Source organism: Onychostoma macrolepis, chromosome 01 (genome assembly GCF_012432095.1).
Source record: "Onychostoma macrolepis isolate SWU-2019 chromosome 01, ASM1243209v1, whole genome shotgun sequence".
NCBI classification, from domain to species: domain Eukaryota; kingdom Metazoa; phylum Chordata; class Actinopteri; order Cypriniformes; family Cyprinidae; genus Onychostoma; species Onychostoma macrolepis.
This window is the reverse complement of record NC_081155.1, coordinates 22,301,860-22,321,710: the sequence shown is the minus strand read 5'-3', so window position 1 is coordinate 22,321,710 and position 19,851 is coordinate 22,301,860. Positions and strand designations below refer to the sequence as shown.

General features: G+C 37.3%; 1 protein-coding gene across 7 annotated transcripts in view; it reads left to right on the top strand.

Annotated features, from left to right (window-relative positions):
• Window positions 1-4,964: 4,964 nt before the first annotated feature.
• Window positions 4,965-19,851, top strand: part of dclk2a (doublecortin-like kinase 2a) — a 54,005-nt gene continuing 39,118 nt past the window's right edge. For all 7 annotated transcript variants that reach the window (XR_009271640.1, XM_058778228.1, XM_058778201.1 and 4 more), the window contains exons 1-2: window positions 4,965-5,775; window positions 9,543-9,883. Coding sequence is in view for 6 of the 7 variants with exons in the window: in XM_058778228.1 (XP_058634211.1) it covers window positions 5,379-5,775; window positions 9,543-9,883 (738 nt within the window). In the remaining variant the exon portion in view is untranslated. The remainder of the gene's footprint in view (window positions 5,776-9,542; window positions 9,884-19,851) is intronic.

Here is a 19,851-nt window from a genome sequence, read left to right as displayed (position 1 = left end):
TCAACAAACCTTCTATACATAACTCCCATATTAATAACTCTGCATGGATGACTTGACGGTCTTGCAAAGGCTACCCTTCCTTTTCATGTCTAGTAAACATATTATTAATGCAAGCATGTTCTCATCTGCTTCAACAACTACCATATGTGTCCCAGCCTCATGGCATGATGTTATTTCTCAAGGGAGAGCTTTTGGTGTGAGTTATATGATCAGATGGGCTGCCCAGTGAGCTCGTCCTGATGTGTGTAACCTTGGATCACTTTTGGCCACAGATGAGACAGACGCCGCTCGCTAACAAATGCGCTGGCTGACAGATTAATGGCATATTTAACAGGCAGATATTTTTCCCGCTTGCTGCTAAAGTATGCCATCAGCCAAAATGTTCATTTGTAAAGAGCACTCTGCTGTCCTGGTGCATCATTTTCACAACTCCAAGGCCACCTCGGTGTAATGGATGGCCCAATGATAAGTGTGTGTGTGTGTGTTTATATGTTATGTGGGTGTATGTTAGTGAGCTAAATCTGACAGAAAAAAAAAAAAATATATATATATATATATATACACACACAGTATATAGGGACATTTAAGAATTTATATAAAAATATGTAGGCCTATATATAAATAGAGTTAGTAGATAAAAATGTCATGATCTCAGCATGAAACAGGCAACAGGCTAGGTGTTCAGAAACTTAGTTCATGAATAAAAACAAAAAAACAAGCTTACAGAAAATCATACAGAACAATTTTTTTTTGAAAATCTGAAAATGCAGAAAGTTTTGTGTGAGGGCTAGATTTAGGGGTAGGGTTGGGGTAAAGCGATAGAAAATATAATTTTTTTATAGTATAAAAACCATTACGTCTATGGAATATCCTCATAAAACATGGAAGCCTGTGTGTGTGTGTGTGTGTGTGTGTGTGTATACCAACAAATGCAGAATGTTTTCTGTAAGGGGTAGGGTTAGGGGTGGTATTAGTTTAAAAAATCTATAACTGTCTGTATATGAAAACAATATAAGTCTATAATGTAATGCAATGTCCCCATTTAGACAGCTAAAGAGTAAAAAAAAAAGTGTGTGTGTGTGTGCTCTCATGGCTTGGATCATCTCAACAGGAAGCAAGACTCATTCGGATGATTTGCCACAGACAGACTGACGTTTTTATGAACCAGTGACGAATAATTCTATTCAAGATGCATTTATGTCAAATAAATGTAGTAACCCAGAAACCATAGTTAAACACTTTATATCAAGTTGTGTATTAGTGCATCACAATGTGGCAAAAAGTGGCACTGCAGGGGTGGACACTAGTAGGCTGTATTTATGAGAGTAGTCTTCTACCTTTTTCATGCCATCTATGAGCATCCATCATCAAAAATGAATGACAACAACGACAACAACAAAACATTACATTTGATGATTTAAAGGGGAAAAAATAAAACTAATTTTAAACTGTCAATATTTAGTTGAAAATGTTTTTACTAATTGTTTAGATAAATTGATTACTAAACTGCGTAATTTCATTCATCATTTCGTTCATCATCACAAAGATTGCCTGTAATAAAATTGTTATACTTTATTGACAGCTGAGTCAGTAAAAATCATTAAATGAAATATGTCGCGTGATGTGTAAATAAAAAATAAATAATAAATGTTTCATATTTTGTGTAGGCTATTTACTATATATATAGTAGTAAGGTAGCCTATATATTATCATTTCATATAAAGAACATATATATTTTACTAAGCGAAATAATTGGTATTTATTTGTTTATTTGTTAGTTTGCAGCTTTCATAACCGAAACCTGAGATGGAGAGCAAATGCCGCTTTGTTAGAAATGTTCGTGATGTTCTGAAAAATGTAATTATTCTAATCATGTTGCACATAAAGGATTTATCCAAAAAAAAAAAAAAAGAAAAGAAAAGCGAGAGAAAAATATAAGTCCACATGCACGGCCAAAAGTGGTCTAAAAGAAATACCCACCTACAAAGCAATGTTATATCTGCTACTTTAATAAAACATAAGACTTCGCTCTGTGCATCACATCACACTCAACACACAATATCCCACTCCTAATGGAATATGAGCGATCTGGGTCATGGAAATGCCCCCCCCCCCCCCCACCCCCACCCCCACAGATGCCCACCCACTTGACTGCACAGCTGCTGGTGACAGAAGTTTGTCCTGTTTGGTGGTCTACGATCAGTAGTTTTAGAATGGTTCATACTTGGATTAAGGAGGAATTAATCGGTCCTTAAACTTTAGGCTATTAGACTGTGATTTTTCTTCAGACCTGAAGTTTATGTAACTGCAATGGACTGAAAATTAATTTCTGTATTTGGTACAATACATAATTTTTTATTTTATTTATGTATTTTTTTCTTATGTACGCATTTGTGATAGACCCGGTTCCCGATTTCAGAACCATTATCCTCCTGCGCATACATTGTTCATCCACTAGATGGCAGGCTCTGATGGCAGATATTTAATGCAGATCTACAGCTATGCAGTCATCTCCTATCTATCTAAGATCAGATGTTTAGGGGCAGGTTTATTCAGTAGCCCCTCACTACAGAACAAAGATCCGGGGACCGGGTTGGATCCACATCTAGGATGGTAGGTTTAGGGGTGGGGATGGGTGGGTTTAAGGGTGGAGATTGGTAGGTTTAGGGGTGGGGATGGGTGGGTTTAGGGATGGAGATGGGTGGGTTTAGGGGTGAAGATGGGTGGGTTTAAGGGTGGAGATGGGTGGGTTTAGGGGTGGAGATGGGTGGGTTTAGGGGTGAAGATGGGTGGGTTTAGGGGTGGGGATGGGTGGGTTTAGGGGTGGAGATGGGTAGGTTTAGGGGTGGAGATGGGTGGGTTTAGGGGTGGAGATGGGTGGGTTTAGGGGTGGAGATGGGTGGGTTTAGGGGTTGGGATGGGTGGGTTTAGGGGTGGAGATGGGTAGGTTTAGGGGTGGAGATTGGTAGGTTTAGGGGTGGGGATGGGTGGGTTTAGGGATCAGGGGGTGGAGACGGGTAGGTTTAGGTAAATGTAAGGTGGGAGGAGTTGAATCTAGATCCAACCACACCTCCTGGATCTTGTGTTTTGCACTGAGGACCATCCAAAACAAACAAACAAACAAAAAAATTATAATAATTGCATGAATATTTCAAACAATATATTTAAGATTTTTTTTTTTTTACCATCCTTGCTAACTTTGACAAATCCAATTGCTCCATCCTTAAAATAGCTCCCAATAAATCAGCCTGGTACCTTTTTATTTCCAGAGGAACACGTAAAGCACCTGCGTGTCCATACAAAATTGTGTAAAATTCCATTATAATCTTTCATTTCTATGTAGAATTTTACAGAAAAACTGGATGTTTTGGATTTATGAGAAAGGGAAACCAACTTTATAGGATGAGTGGTGAGTTGCTGTTTATTCTTAAAATGATTTAAATAAATCAGACGCTGTATTTAACTTTGAAAGGACTATTGGATATTTGTAGGTCTAAGGATGAAAATAAACATTTAACTAATAACTTCAAAGTTCATTTTACTCTTTTATCAGCATTCATGTAAATTTAAGATCATTATTCTTAAGTTTATCCACTCTTATAATGTTTCTAGTGATTATGTAAAACCAGGCCTTAGGCAGGAGTTTCTCTGCAGAGAGGGAAATCTCCTCTCTCCCTCCCTCTCTTTCATTTTCGAGAGAGGGATTCTTTCTCAGCTGCAACAGTTATTGTCTTCAGGATTTCCTCTCTCCGGGGCTTTTCTTCCCGTTTACTTCCTTTCATGCAGTTACAGCAGTTTTTACTCTTCCTTTAATTCATAAAAGAACTGTCGTGTCAGAGTTTGCCCTCGCAGTGTCTCAGGAGGCAGAGGCCTACACACCACTGAAATATTAGAAATTTTGCTTAATCTGTGTCTTGATATTACAGTCAGCAGTTTCAGTGTTGTGACTGCAAGAATACCAAAGAGCAAGAGAAACTGCTGTTCTTGTGAAACGCCTTGATTTTTAGAACAAAGACAAACTGTCCTAAAGGTTCTGCCATGTGTATTAACAAAGTGTTTGCAGTCTACTGTGATCTTGTGAGTATTCATATATACTAAAATTTGCATAAACACTAAAATATGAATACTTCAGAGTTTAGATGCAAAAGCCTCTAAGTGCCATTTGAAATGTTCTTCTGAAATTAGCATTTTTTCTCAGGCTCCTATGTTTATATTCAGTTATTTCACTTGAATGGCAATGAAAAGAACCTATTTATTGCCATTAAAGTGAAATTATTGAACCTACACGCAGGATCCTGATAAAGCTTCTCATTTTAGAAGAACATTTCAAACGGCACTTAGAGACTTTTGCATCTGAACTCCTCAAATTCTTGATGAATGATGAATTTTATGGTTTCTCATGATTTATGTAATTATGTAAAAAGTTGATTAAGACTGGTTTATTCACTTTATATTCTTCAGACATGTAAAACATCCACATTTCACATCATTATTGGATGCTTTGGATGAGGCTATGGATTACAGGTAATAATGTTGTAGGCTAAGTAATGTTCAATTTCTTACACAGACTGATCACTTCACTTCATAAGACCCCCAATATATCATCACGAGTGGGGGGTATTAATTTAGTGTTGCCTGATATGTTTTTCTTGACTATCAAAATAATGGTAGCCATTGACTTGCATTTTATAAATCAGAAAGTACCATGGTTTCAGCTGAAGATCTTTACTCTTCCATTGAAGAAAAAAGTCAACTATGTCTTGGATTGCCTGAACGTAAACTTACCTGTATTTTTCATATTTGGTGTGAACTATCCCTTTAAGTTATTTTGGCCCCTTTGAAGGTTGAGGCCCCCTAGTGGGCCACGCAGAACCACTGCGTTTGGAGAGATATTGTCTTTTTAGGACCCTGAGGAGGAGCAGCTCTTGTCCTCTCCTCCGTGGCTTTCATGTAGGTGTGTGGCGAGTGTTGGCCTGATTCAGTGCCAGTGGAGGGATGAAGAGAACCGCGGACGGTCACGCGTGTCCAGCATGCGCACATACAGCTCTGCGCGTCTCATCTCATCATGACCGGGGCTCACCTCTACTATAGCGTCTGTCCTTGAATTGTACAGTTCTTGGATTTGTGGACTACTGGGACTTCCACAACCTTTTATTTCTCGTAATATATATTTTAACAACCTCTTTATTTAGCTGTATAAAAAGTTGAAGAGAACGGTTTTTGGTCTTTTGTTGGACTGACTTCCTACAGAAAATGCGTATCATTTGTTGAAAGTCTTAAGAAGGAAGCAATACCACGAACAACAACCGGCAGAAACAACAGCACAAAAACAAGCTAATTTATTCAAGGACCCGCGCTTTGATTTAAAGGAAATAAACATGTCCAGCAGAAGCATCGAGTGGGAGCATTTCGAGGAGCGCGAGAAGAGTCACCGGTCCCCGCGGGGCAGTGGCGCTTCTCATTCCGGCTCGAGGGGTAACGGGCTCGTGCCCAGTCCCGCTCACAGTGCGCACTGTAGTTTCTACCGCACACGCACACTGCAGTCGCTCACCTCCGAGAGGAAAGCGAAAAAAGTTCGCTTCTTTCGGAACGGTGATAAGTACTTCAAGGGCTTGGTGTACGCGGTGTCAAGTGACCGCTTCAGATCCTTCGACGCGCTGCTGATGGAGCTCACCCGCTCCCTCTCGGACAATGTGAATTTACCGCAAGGAGTCCGGAACATCTATGCTATGGAAGGGGGGAAGAAGATCACCAGCCTGGATGAGTTACAAGAAGGTGAGGTTGAAGTGTGAAGGAACCAAAGTCTAAATAGACACAACAGACACTTCAAATTATTTTCCCCATGTGACATCCAGTCAAGCACCACTGCTATTATCATACTTTAGTGTTTGTAAAGATGCATTGTTTGCAAGTCAGTGTAGGTAACTTTTCCAAGCCTCTCACACACATAAACACTGAATTGCACACTGCAAGTTCCAGTACTTTATTGGCATGATTGTTCTATATATTGCAAAGACATTCATTCCTTCATTTATTCATAGGTCAATCAATCAATCAATCAATCAATCAATTAATATGTACCAGTAATTATAATATGAAGAGTGTCTTCTCACTGTATTTGTTAACTTTAAACATTACAAGCCATGCATGATAAACAGGATAGCAGTAATTAACAGAGATTAACACCAAGTTTACTGTGTGTTTACTTAATTCACTATCAGCTGATGGAATAGTATAGGCTAAGACATAGTCTCAAGTCACTTAAGGCCACAGTCGTTACTAAGGCCCATTCCTTCCCTTACTGAACTTGAAAATAGACATGAAACAGGATTTTAAAGCGATAGTTCACCCCAAAAAAACTATTTTTCACCATTTTCTCATCCTCTTGTCAATCCATCAACAGAATGGAAGAGAATATGTATTATCTGTTTTTATCAATATAATGAAAGTCAGAGGGGTCAAGGCCCACTGGACTGAGCTGAACTTTAGTATATGGACAAACATAGACATAAATATCTTCAAAATACCTTCTGGGTTCCATAGAAGGGAAAGCTATTTGGAACAACATAAGAGTGACTAAACAATGACACAACTGCCATTTTTGGGAGTGAAATATTGCTTTGACTGCCATAGGTCATTCAAAGCCAGTACTCAATCACAATGAATGATGATATACAACTTTATCTAAATGTTAATAATATTCTCTTAGAATATAATTATTTATATGTATATAGCATGTAGACTTGAGTGTCATAAAAACCAACCCAATTATACAGGCCTTGTTGTTATTGCTCTGTGGTATTTCAACTGAATGCAGAATTCATTGCATAATTAAATAATTTAACGTGGTAAATCATGTTATTCTAAACACAAGTATATATTTGACTAAATTAGTGTGCAAGCACAAGTGCAGCTGCTTTGGTCCAGCATGTGAGATTGTGATGCAGAATGTGGCTCTGTGTTTGCTCAATGATGCAATTGTACAAGTGCTTTGCATTTGAAGTGCCGAGCTCAGCATCTCTTCATGCTGACTGAAGGTTGGCTTAGTTCTCTTTTGTGTTACAAATCTGTGTGAAGTCTTACATGCGCATAATCAAAGCTATGAATGCTATTTGCTAAAGATCGCCAGCCATAGGCAACTACGCAGGAGTTTGTGCTGGCCCACCACACTATGTTGAATGATGGGCACATCAGGGTCCCATCTGGACATCAAGGCAGGACTGGTTATGAGAGGGTGATGGAGGGTTCATAATCCCAGTGGTTGTTCCAGTCCACATCTGAGTCCCATGTGAATGACATAAGGATTACTATATTTCTGTTTTCCAACACATATTATGTCAAATAGCTGCCATCTGATTTTGGGTCAGTTTATTATCAGTAATAGTGACCCCATCTGGAGTCTACTTGATTAATTAGCCTTTTGTTAATTTCCCAGCTTAATAAAGCCCAGTGTCTTGGGAGCCTCTCCCTCCCTCCCTCCAATTTCTGAGGCAAACTGAGTGAAATTGAGATTTCATGATCCAGTGGCCGGAACAATGATGTTTATGCTGTGGATGAATGGTTGTACTTCTGGGTCAGCGGTGGAACTAAACGTTGGCCATATAATTTTAATGATTTATGAGTATTAATTGTTAGATATTTATCTGAAAATGTTTTAAAAATATTTGCATGCATGAAATTGCTGTTGCTTGGTGTTTTGGGTTTTGTTTTCAACGTTTTAGTTTTAATAGGTCTTAATTTTGGCTTATTGTTTTAATTTGGATTGCACACTAAACCTGAACTATTTTAAATGCATCAATGCTAACAGACCATGGTTATATCACACATCTCTTCATACTCTCATGTGAATAAACAAACATTTCATTCACACTAGGTGAGTCATCTGTTCTCAGTTGCCTGTCTTAGCTAAGATGAGAAATATACATAATGTTTCATCTTAGTTTGAAGCCCACTAGTTTCACCAGAGGATGTAGACTTTGCTCTTCAGATTCAGATGATATTGCAATTTCTTTTCTGAGTAGATAGTGTTTACGTAATGAAGCTAAATAGTTTGGTGTGCATAGAATGCGTATCTAAGAGTGATGTCACTTACCGTAATTTGTGTTCAGACATGGTCATTGTTTGCTCATTTTTTATATTTGACACTTAAACATATTCTCAAAAATTCATCCTATGCTTGATCTGGACTCAAACATCCTGTGTTACTATGTGAGGTTATAAACTTCACATGTAAGTGGCATTAAAGTATTTATTTCACTTTTTATAATTGAATTGGATCTGTAAAGATTGACAGATCAGGGGGCAGTACTTGTTCAAAGCGAGCTGTTTGGATATAATTTTTTATTTAAATTGCTCTGCAGAAATGCAGCTCTGGACTTGAAGAGAAGCACTTCAAACATATTTGTGCATAATGTTCTACGTTCCTCAAGACTGTGCTCTGGTTCAGAGTGTTTATGTTTGAGTGAGAGTGTTTATCTCACCTTAAAGTTCATGATGAGGTGTGTGAAGTGGAATTTGGCCCCCAAATCCAGTTGGACGGTCACATTTTCAACTCCTGATGTCATCTTGACCCCTCTACTTTAACATAAGAATCACTTTACCACCATAAAGCTTACACTACTCAGCAAACGTTAATCAAAATCACGTAAGGATGAGTGATATACTGAATATCTTCAATTCAAAGCAGAGGAACAGAACTAATCAAATTTATACGACTTTTAAATGGCATACAAAATATATCACACAAATTATTTTTCTTTCTTTTTTTTGTGACTTTAATCTATTGCTGATCATGCTTTTGATGAATGTGTTTCCTGTTAATTCATCAGAAGCCCTAACTGTTGTAAATGTGACATTCAGACATGTTTTCTCTGAGGTAGGGAGGGAGCAGGAGGGGATGTTTGGTTTCGAGGGTTGTTTGTCCTCTTTTGATACACTAGCATGTCTTTTGTCCTGACAGCACTGTGCTCCTTAGGATGACAAAGCTCCATTTTCAGACCAGCTGCCTCTGCTGTAGTGCCAAGATGTGCCATCATCACACATAAACAACAAGCATGGCCTTTATGCTGTTGTGCACACTTTCATGGGTTTTAAGTATTTAACGCAATGTCTATCAAACAAGCCGATGTTTAGTTATGTTAACATTTCATAATGAACTCCATAATGAAAAATTTATGCAACGTTTCTTGGGAAAAAGCGTTTCATTCTTGTGCTATTCATTTATGCAGCCTTTTGGTTTGTAAAGTACGGGAATGGGAGTGCATACTTGCTAACAGTTACTTTGGAATTCCTGCAAAAAGGAAAAAAACTTGGACTTTGTCCAAAACCACAGCTGAAAAGTGTAGAGAGAAAGAGCTGGGGTCACAGATGGGTTATGCGTGTTTTTATTCAACCCTTCCCCTTTGCAGTCTCTGTATATCTTAGATGTGCATTTAATGTTTATTATTGTATTTACTTTTTTTATGAGACACTGAGGTGTTTCATATGGAAGCATATGTGAAAAATGTAAATTATTTGATTTGATCTTATTCTCCTCTTGGCAGGTGAAAGCTATGTGTGTGCTTCCAATGAACCATTCCGTAAAGTGGACTACACTAAGAATGTCAATCCCAACTGGTCGGTCAACGTGAAGACGGGCACGTCTCGCTCTCTGCCATCCCTTACCACCTCAAAGAACGAGCTGAGAGAACGAGAGAGCAAAGACTTCATCAAACCCAAGCTGGTGACGGTCATTAGGAGTGGTGTCAAACCCCGTAAAGCTGTCCGGATCCTCTTGAATAAGAAGACAGCTCACTCCTTTGACCAGGTGCTCACAGACATCACTGATGCCATTAAACTGGATTCTGGTGCTGTGAAAAGACTCTATACTCTGGAGGGCAAACAAGTAAGTGACAGATCTAAAACATCATTTAATAAAATGATTTAAATAAAGATATTAGCCAAAGTCCAAAGGGGGTTGAAATAGCCCCTATAGTTTCAAACAAGGTCATTAATCGGAATGTTGTGTGAGTGATTTATGTTCTGGCATTGTCTGGAAACCAGCATGGGCCTATTATTTTTGCTCTGGCATAGTATCATTACTACATCTTTACTTTGAACAGCTATAACGTTTTATTCCTATGCTGAAGACTCTACAAACTCTACAAACTGCATTTTTTATATTAGATATATGGTTGCGTATAGAAACTAGTGAATAGCAAGATTCAGAATGTCAGTCCGACTAAACTGTTGAAGACTGAATTTCACATGACAGTTCCATGAATTGTTTTTCAGTTTTTGACATTTAGGTATTTTTAGTCTAAAACAATCTTTTCATGACCTGCTCATGCAATGAATCTGGGATTTAAAAAAAAAGAAAAAAAAAAGTCATCTCTGGAGATGACTTTCGTAAGTTTAAGAAAGAATAAGAACAAGAAATTTGCAGATATATTGATTATATATCAGCAAATTGGTTTTTATTCTATTCTGGAAGTCAGTCAACATTTATCAGTCCAATTTATCAGCCCTAAGAATTAGCAAGTTAAGTCTATAACTTCTTAACTTGTGAGGTGAAGTTTGTAACTTCCTATTCTCACTGTATTTCTCCTTTTTCCTTGGATGCATCAATAGAGCATTGTCCTGGAAAAAATGAGGCTACACTTTTTGTATTTTATCACCTTTAATAAATGTGAACGCTTCAGTGATGCTATCCTCAAGGGACTCTCAAATAATGATCTGAGCTGTTGACATATAGATAGTGCAGAATTATACATCAGGAGCTGGTAATGACCACCTGAACCCTCTTTAATTCTGAACGTGCTTTAACCAGCCCAGACGGGAAATCCAGATGGGGCATGTCTTTAGTCACCTCTGTGGGCTATTTGGACACTAAAACAAGTCATTCTCATTTCATTTATGTGGTTAAACCAATCTGCAGTTCATTGTAAGTAAAGCAAAGTGTCAAGTAAATAAATGTGTTGGATTCTGTTGCAGCTTTACATCATTCATTGATATTTCCATTTATCTTAGTTAATGAAATACTTCATTAGAAGTAATGAAAATACTTTGGTTACTTACAGCAGTATCTGAAAGGAAATAGACAGGAACAGACATTACTGGCAGAAAGCACAATTGACCTTTGTATTCTGGTAATGGCAGGGACACTGAGCATTCAGCCATGGTCTTTCCAGCAGAGACAGTATTCGAGACTATTCGAGTATTATCTTCTCTTTTCATCTGCACATGTAGCATTTAATCAGTCTGTGTGCTCCTCTGTGTTTGTTTACTCATCTTTTAAGCTTTTGAGACAATGTATCTATTATTTCCTAAAAATATAAATGTGGATTTTCAGCAAATGAAGAATACTCATTGTTTCTGTGGAACACAAAGAAATTTTGAAGTAATTTTGTGCAGAAATCTTATGGGGACAGGGGAATTATCCCCTTCTGTTCTCATCCAAAAAGCTAGGGTACACGCCTGGTGGGATGTGGATAGCTGACGTGTCTTGATGATGTCGTCAGGGATTCGGCACAGCAGTGGTGAATTGTATATATAAAGCTCCTGTCTGCCTCTCGACCACCGTGAATCTCTTTGGAATTTAGTGAGAGAACTCATTCGCATATTTGAAGTCTGTCCCGGCTTGATCTGCCTTAATTATGCAAAACTCTCTCCAAGAATTGCCTGACAAAGGTGAATGTAGAATTATTATGGTAATGTCTCAGGCTGGATTTATCTGAGAAAGTGGCTGAAATAAGTCACTCACCTCATCCTCTGTTATTTGGGTGTGTGATATTGGTGGAAGAAATAGTCATTTTGAGACCCTGCGAACTAACAAACAGAACCCTCATGGAAGTCCTGCAGGGCTCTGTTTTTGGCCCTTTTCGTTTCAATATTTTCATGTTCCCTCATATAGTTTTCCTGTGGCTCAGTGGTAGAGCATTGCGTTAGCAGCACAAAAGGTTGTGGGTTCAATTCCCAGGGAACACACATACTGATAAAAAAAAAAAAAATGTATAACCTGAATGACATTTATGCATTGTCTGCTAAATGCATAAATGTAAATGTCTTAGTCACATCCAGTCTTAGTTATTGGTGCTATGCTAAAGACATTCACATCTATATTTTCACTTGTTCTGAATAAAACCTTCCACTCTTATAATCTTACATAATGCCTGCATTTAAGTGTGGTTGCACTCTTACCTCCACAAATATAACAATGCCAAAACTCTGGTTAGCACCACAGCTCTACAACGAATTCCCATTGAGCCTTTAATGATTATTATTATTATTATATTATTATTATATCTTAGAAAAGGTTGGAGTGTCCAGAGTAGACTTAATTTGTAGAAAACATTTAAATTGCACCATATGTTAGACAGTCTCAACCTGTCAGATGGACTTTTAGCCCAAAGTGCTCTGCATTATTCATTGACTTTATGTAGCTGAGATTGAGCAGCCAATGACAGTTTACCACTAATATATGTGGGCTTTAGTGCTGTCTATGATTGGGAAGAGCATGTCATCTACATGCAGCACAGGGAATCCTGATGTCTGTGAGTGGCTCAGTGGGAGTAGCTCCTGGCACACACACAAATAGCATGGTTTGTCACTGATAAGCATTACAAATGTATGATGGGATAGCACTGCAGTGAGACCCATGTCTTTAAGACATTTCAGGAATACCCCTTGTATTGAAGAGACATTTTATGATGAATCTTAACAACAGCAAATGGGATTTTTACTTTTAGATCACAAGATGAAGTCAAGATAAAATAAATGAAATATGTTGTTGTGTTTTTATCTATTGCTTTAAAAGTAGCAGCTTTTAGTTCCAGGTCATTTTTTATTAGCATTTTTGTTGTGTTTTTACATGCCTGATAGATCTTATTTGTACCTCGAATGGTTTAAAAGTAGTCACGGGACCCCAAAGTGTTCTATATTTATAGAATATGCTCTACTGTACATAAATTGGTCCACTCATGCATTTCTCTACAGTTTATCTTGCGTGCTTACCTCAGCAATCATAGTAATGAGGCATTTGTACGTAGCTCAGTGCTGCTGTACTCTCACTGTTAGTCTTTTCTTAGCCTTAGTAAGATTAACGTCTTTGATGAATCGCTTTACAACTGAGGAATGAGAAATGGGATGAGAAGAAAAACAAAGCAGATTGGAACTTTATATTTGCAGACACCAATAACAAGGTTCCAAGAAACACCCAACTAGATCAAAATGCAGTGCAAATCCGTCAGACTGACTTAGATGAAACTTGTCTTACATTTAAGCTGCTTACTCACACGCTCAATGCTCATCTTATTGCTTTCATGGGAAGAGTGTGTTTGTGTGTGCGTATATAACTATACAGTATATATGTCTGTAGATCAGTGTTGGGCATGTTACTTTAAAAAAGTAATTAGTTATAGTTACTAGTTACTTCTCACAAATAGTAACTGAGTTAGTAACTGACACTAAAAAGAATAAATTATTATTATAAAACATTGTACATTAATCTACACTATTTATCTACTGACACTTAGTATCAGTCAATCAAGCATTATAATATAATATTATGATAATTTTATATTATATGATGATAGAACTTTAGTAATTAGTAATAGAATAACCAAGTATAAATGCATATTTGTCATCAATAAAAAACGCACTAAGGATTAATGAGCTGCTGGGTTCATGAATATTAATCACGTTGTCTGCGTTCGCTCGAATTGATTTGCTGAAATCAAAACAGGGATGATAATAGGTGAGCGCCAGCCAATGAGATTGTCGTTTGCGCTTTAGCTCCGCCCACTACCAGAGAAACCGGCCGTTCTTAAAAGCTGAAGAATTCCAAAGGAACTCCGTTATTTTGGCAGGAAAGTACAACAAAGAATATCGTTTACATGCAGCGCGTCAATCCTGCATGTTATAAAAGACTCTCTCGCTCGGTATCTTTCTTTGCGTGGTGTATGTGAGAGAAAGCGACGGCGAGTCCGTGCGCCTTCACACTAGAGTTTATGGGACGTCAAATACAGCTACACCGCGCATCCACTCAGATGAACTGAAAAAATTAATTCTAATAATGTAATATAGTAACGCCACATTTTATTGTCAGTAACGGTAACGGCGTTGTAACGGGGAAACAGTAATTCGTTAGATTACTCGTTACTGAAAAAAATAACGCCGTTAGTAACGCCGTTTATTTATAACGCCCATCACTGCTGTAGATGCACAAGAGGCATAATTTGTTTTGGAACTGTGTTTACTTGAGAGCTTTTTTGCTTGGTTAAAGCAAGGCATCACTGCATGTCATATGTGATTACAGTTGGTACGCCCTCAGTAGGACTGTGAAGAGTTAGAGGCGGCATGTCCTCAATGCACAGCTGCGAACACACTAGATGAAAAAGACATCCCCTGCTAAAGATTATATAGTGTAACTAGACTGTTTCTGAAGATATCGCTGTTGTGGCTTAAAGAGAAATGAAGCCCAAGAACCCATATTGGGCAGAGTCATATTAGATGGGGTTTATTTATTTATGCACTATATATATTTTATGTATTTACGCTACCTTTCAAAAGTTTGGGGTCTGTAAGAATGTTTTGGCCAAAAACAAATTATGAAATATTATTACAATTTAAAATAGCTGTTATTCCTTTGATGGAAATGCTAAATTTTCAGTAGCCATTACTCCTGTCTTCAGTGTCACATTATCCTTCAGAAATCATTCTAATATGCTGATTTGTTGCTCAAACATTTTTTATTATTATCATTGTTGAAAACAGCTGAAAAAGTGCTGCTTAATATTTTTGTGGAAACCATAATACATTATTTTCAGGATTCTTTAAAGGGGACATAACACACACAGTTTCATCCAATCTCATGTTAATCTTGAGTACCTATAGAGTAGTATACCATCCCTTATATCTCCAAAGAGTCTTTAGTTTTATCATATTTATAAAAGAAAGATGCAGCTTTACGATTCTCTCCAAAAACAGCTGAGCTCCTGCAAGCATGTCGTGGGCGGAGCTAAAGAGTCACAAGCACTTGCGCACCAATTGCCAACAAAACACAGGAATTTGATGCAGTTTTACTTACCGCCTGCTCTTCCGAATCATGACCGGGATTTTTCAGTATCAAACAATGTGCAAATCCAGAATCGAACTTGTCTTGTTTATGAAACATTCATCACCAAAATGACAGGAACAAACAAACACACTTGCAAAACTCTGTTGCTTCCCCATAAAAACAAACTGCATCCACTGTTCACGTAACACTGGGTTCTTTGGGAAGCTGAACAAGGTTATATTTCCCTCACAACCAAAAACAGACTTCTTTGGAGACATTCTTCTCAAGCAAGTTCTGTGCAGCACTGCTGTTGATGTCTCTTCTTGTGGGAGAAGTGCCCATACAAGGAATTCTGACATCATGAAGGGTCATGATCGAAAAAAAAAAACCTTTCTGAGACTTATATGAACCCAGAGGGAGTGTATTTAGCACAGAAATACTCTGTTTTTTTTAAATTTTGTTTAGCAAGACAATCCAACTCTTTAACAGTGTAAATAACTCAGAATGTATGAAATAGTATTAGGACCCCCCACCACCACCACCACCATGGATAGAAAGTTCCCGAGCACAGCATTTATTTGAAATAGAACAATGAATGGCTTTACTCTTACTTTTGATCGATTTAATGCATTATTGCTGAATGTTGATTTCTTTAAAAATATATATATCTATTAACTTTATTAACTATTAATGTTTGCAATTTGCAAAACAAAGAGGCTGCATGCATCTAAAATTAAGGTGGCCTCATCCATTATAGACTATCAATGTAATTGTTTAAAAAGCCTTTCTATATACCAATACCACAGCCTTGCCAATCTATACCTCTCTAGTCAGAGTCAAAGACCATCTTAGCCTGAGAATTATCCATTGCCTTGAAATCAAAGAAAGTCCCCCATCAAAGGCTAAATTATGAATATTTAGGGGTAACATGCATGTTAACATGATAGCCACTGGATGCCATCTGCTTCCGAGCATTCCGAGCCTAATTCCTGGCAGGTTGGGGGTGGGGATGCTGAGGCGTAGACACCCCACTGAGACTCCATCCAGCTCTGCTGTAATTGAACCTAACGGCTGGAGGATTTAAAGTGCAGCTGGCAGGTGTGGGCCACGTTTAGGGGGGCTAGCGGATCTGTACTAGCCAGCACAAGACTCTCTCAGTCAGATACGCTTCTTAACATCCAACTCCATGAATGCCAATCGTTCTTTTCCCTTTCTTTTTTTTCTCCCAAAGAGCTTTGCTTGGTTTTACATCACAGAAGCAGATGGAGAGAAAGAAGTCGCACTTTCTTTGGCAGGAGTTCACATTTGGGTTGCCAAATTAGTAATAAGTAAATAAAACTGACCAGTTTTGATGTATTAGCCTAGATGTTAGATGCATTACCTCCTCTCCCAGCTGCGTGCTTTGTGATTAGCTGATAATGGCAACCAATGACATGGTAATAGACTCTCCATAATGGTTTTGTAAATCTGCATGAGGACAAGTCGGTCTCCAGGGAGACTGCAGAGGGGAGGTAGCATGTGAGAGGCTGGGAAGAGGGGTCAAACACTTAATTTATCATTGCTAACCCATATGCACCCTGCTGCCTCCACCTCTTCCTCTTTGACGTCACTTTAAAAGTCACTTTTAAAACTCAAGATTGGAGCTCTGTTGGTTTTTCAAGTCATTTGTACATTTGGTGAAACACTCATAGATCTTAAGACCTTAAGCTTTCTGAAATCTTCTTAGGAATGAGAATTATGAATGTTATGCTATGTCCCAAACACATGTTTTGTACCCAATCCAGTAATCTCAGCGTATACTTGAAAAGGGATCTGATTTGCAAAGCTGCAGACATGAACGGAAGCTAAAAAAATAAGTGGTCCTTAGATGTACTCTAATAAGAGTCGAAAAATGAATACATCATCCTTGAGCAAAAGGACTTTACTGTAAAGTCTGCGTTGAAATGACTATAAGTGACCTAGAATGGAATAAACTTGGACAAATAAAGTAATATCAAGTTAAAGTAAAAATTTACTCATAGACAGACTTACACTATGGTCAGTGTAGATCATTGTGATAAATGATCTGTTCAGAAATACAATGTGATTTGTGTATTCTAATGTGTTGCACTTTAAATGTGTTGGGCTCTTTAAGAACATGCTCTCCCTCTCTGGGTATATATACGAGGAACACACGAGCGCTGTGTTAAGGTGTGATGTGCCGTGTTTGTGACACGAGCTCTGTTAATAAAATATTGCTTTCACATGTGGCTGTCACAGTGTTAATTCTTGGGACATAGCTTACAACAGTCAAATTAGGGTAAACGATGAGTAAGATTGTCATTGATAAAGAAAAGAAAAAAAAACAACTTAAAATCTAGTTTTATGTTTTAATCAATTTATATTTTTGTGCATATTATTCATGCTATATTTTTTACATATTAAGTTTTTTGTTAATATTAAGCAGATTTTTATTTTATTTATTTTATTATTATGTATTATAGAGATTCTCCTTTTACAAACTTAGAAGCTACTTAATTTGCGAAAAGAAAACATTATTTCACATTTTTTCTTCATTATGATATCAGACCAGTTGTATCATCTTTATACATTCTTGATTTGATTCGGTTTATTATTATTTACCCAATTTATTAACATGCTCAGTCATAGAAGTGGTCTGTTCAAGTCCTTACATGTAAATTGCATTTTTAATGCATTACTATAAAATAAAATCAATAAATAAAACGGTTACATTGGTATATAGGTTATATTGTGATTCTGCTGCACAATTATTTTCAGCTTTCTATTATAACTTACATCTATCTATCTAGAAAAGAAAAGAAAGATATTGTTACCGTGAAATAGAATTTTGATCATACCACCCAACCCTAACCATAGCCATGTCCAGCACCGACAGAGAGATACATAGATGGAGGAAGAGTGCAAATAAGAGTGTTTTAGTGTCTGAAATAGGTGCTGGTTGTGTTGGGAGTGATGGACAGTGGGGGTTGGTGATTGACATGTAGGCCTGGAGTGCATACTAAAAGCCTTACAGCATTTTATGTTTGTATGACAGAATAATGTGAACAAGAAACTGATATCTGATAGAACCTGATAGCAGAGACAACAGACTTCAGACCACATCTCTTCAGGTCTTTTAAATCACATTAGATCATCAACTCACAGCAGGAAATAGGACACTTTGTTTCAGTACTTTACAGTCTGTCCGCTAGGGTTTATTAAGACGTCTAACATAATCTCTTTGACCTGTCAATCACCCATATTAGTTTTACCTCACAGTCAGAGCAGGAATAATCAAATCAGCTATGATTTTATCTCTCTGAAGGTTTTATATTTTCAAATTAAATGAATTGTTAGACAAAACAAGTGTAGGTTAGTTGCTTTCTTGCAATATAAAAATGTGGCTCTGAGGAACATGAGGACCTACACATTATTTGCTTCACTTGTTTTAAGGGCAGATCAGGATTAAAAGACTAATTGAGGTCAAACATAAAGTAGCATGAATCTGGATAACAATCATTCTCTGTCTTCTAATTAACATAAACCACCATCTGCATATGTAGCATTAATATAACAAACAGTCTGTGTGGATGCTTCATGTAAGTAGCAGGCAACATAGAAAGTGTCTCATGTCTATGGCTTGTCTGACAGACCCGCCAGACCCAGCAGGCATCGCTAGGAGACACAGGGCTGGCACATGACCAGAAACGTGTCAGTGGAGCCAGCCGGGGTCACTGTGTGATCTCAATGCCCTCTTTTGTTTTTGTCTGCCCAGTCTGGAGTCTTTATCAAGTGAGTCTGATGGGCGCAGAAAAGGATTTCCATGTGCCCCATTGTTCACCTGTATCAGTTTCCTGTTTGTTGTCATTTTTCATTTTTGGTTTTTTACCAATTCCTGTCACTCATGTTTTTGGAGAATAAATAATCCAAAGCACCAAATATAATGCTGATTTTAAGAAACTTGATCTGGTTGAACCTCAAAAAAAAGAAAAGAAAGGCTGTTAGGAAATAATAATACTGATGGTGCATCCCTTTGTTTCAGAAACAGAGTATAATTTATTAATGTTCTTCTTGAATGCTGATAAATTGTTATTGACACAAGTTGGTTATTGCATGTAGACCAGCATATACTGGTAAGTATACTATTAAAAGTATACTGGCAACCAGTAATAAAATGTTTTTTCATGTTTAAATCTACACCGGTATAGGCTGTTTTTGTTGTTTTCAGAATGGGTCATGAATTTTATTTAGCATGCTGTCCATTTCTCTTTTTTTCTTTCTTTTTTTGGCATTTTGTAAATTGGTGCAAATACATTTCTGTCCGATGTTAATGATCATTTTTTTGTTTCTACACATTCTTAAAAATTCGCCAATTCCTGTCACTCATACATTTTTAGAAAATAAATAATGCAAAGCACCAAAGATAATCTCAGTTTTAAGAAACTGGGCCAGTTAAATCTAAATCTAAATCTAAATCAATAAATAATTTAAAATAATAAGTCAGGAAAAACTGTTGTTTGTTAATGTTTCTAATCTTATAATGAATGCTGTGAAATTGTTACTTTGTTCAAGCACAAATTTTGCACCATTATTTCTGCTAATATTATTCAGGTACACTATTTAAATAATAATATTAATATTAATATTATAACATTTTATATTTTAATTCAAATTCAAATATTAAATATTGTAGGGCAGAGAAGTTCTTTGATTGACTCAGTCCCACACAGCAGATTTAGCGTGGGGAGCCTGGTGCTGATGTTACTGTGGTTTGACAGCTCGTCTCTTCGCAGTGATAAATGAAAGCTGATGTCCTG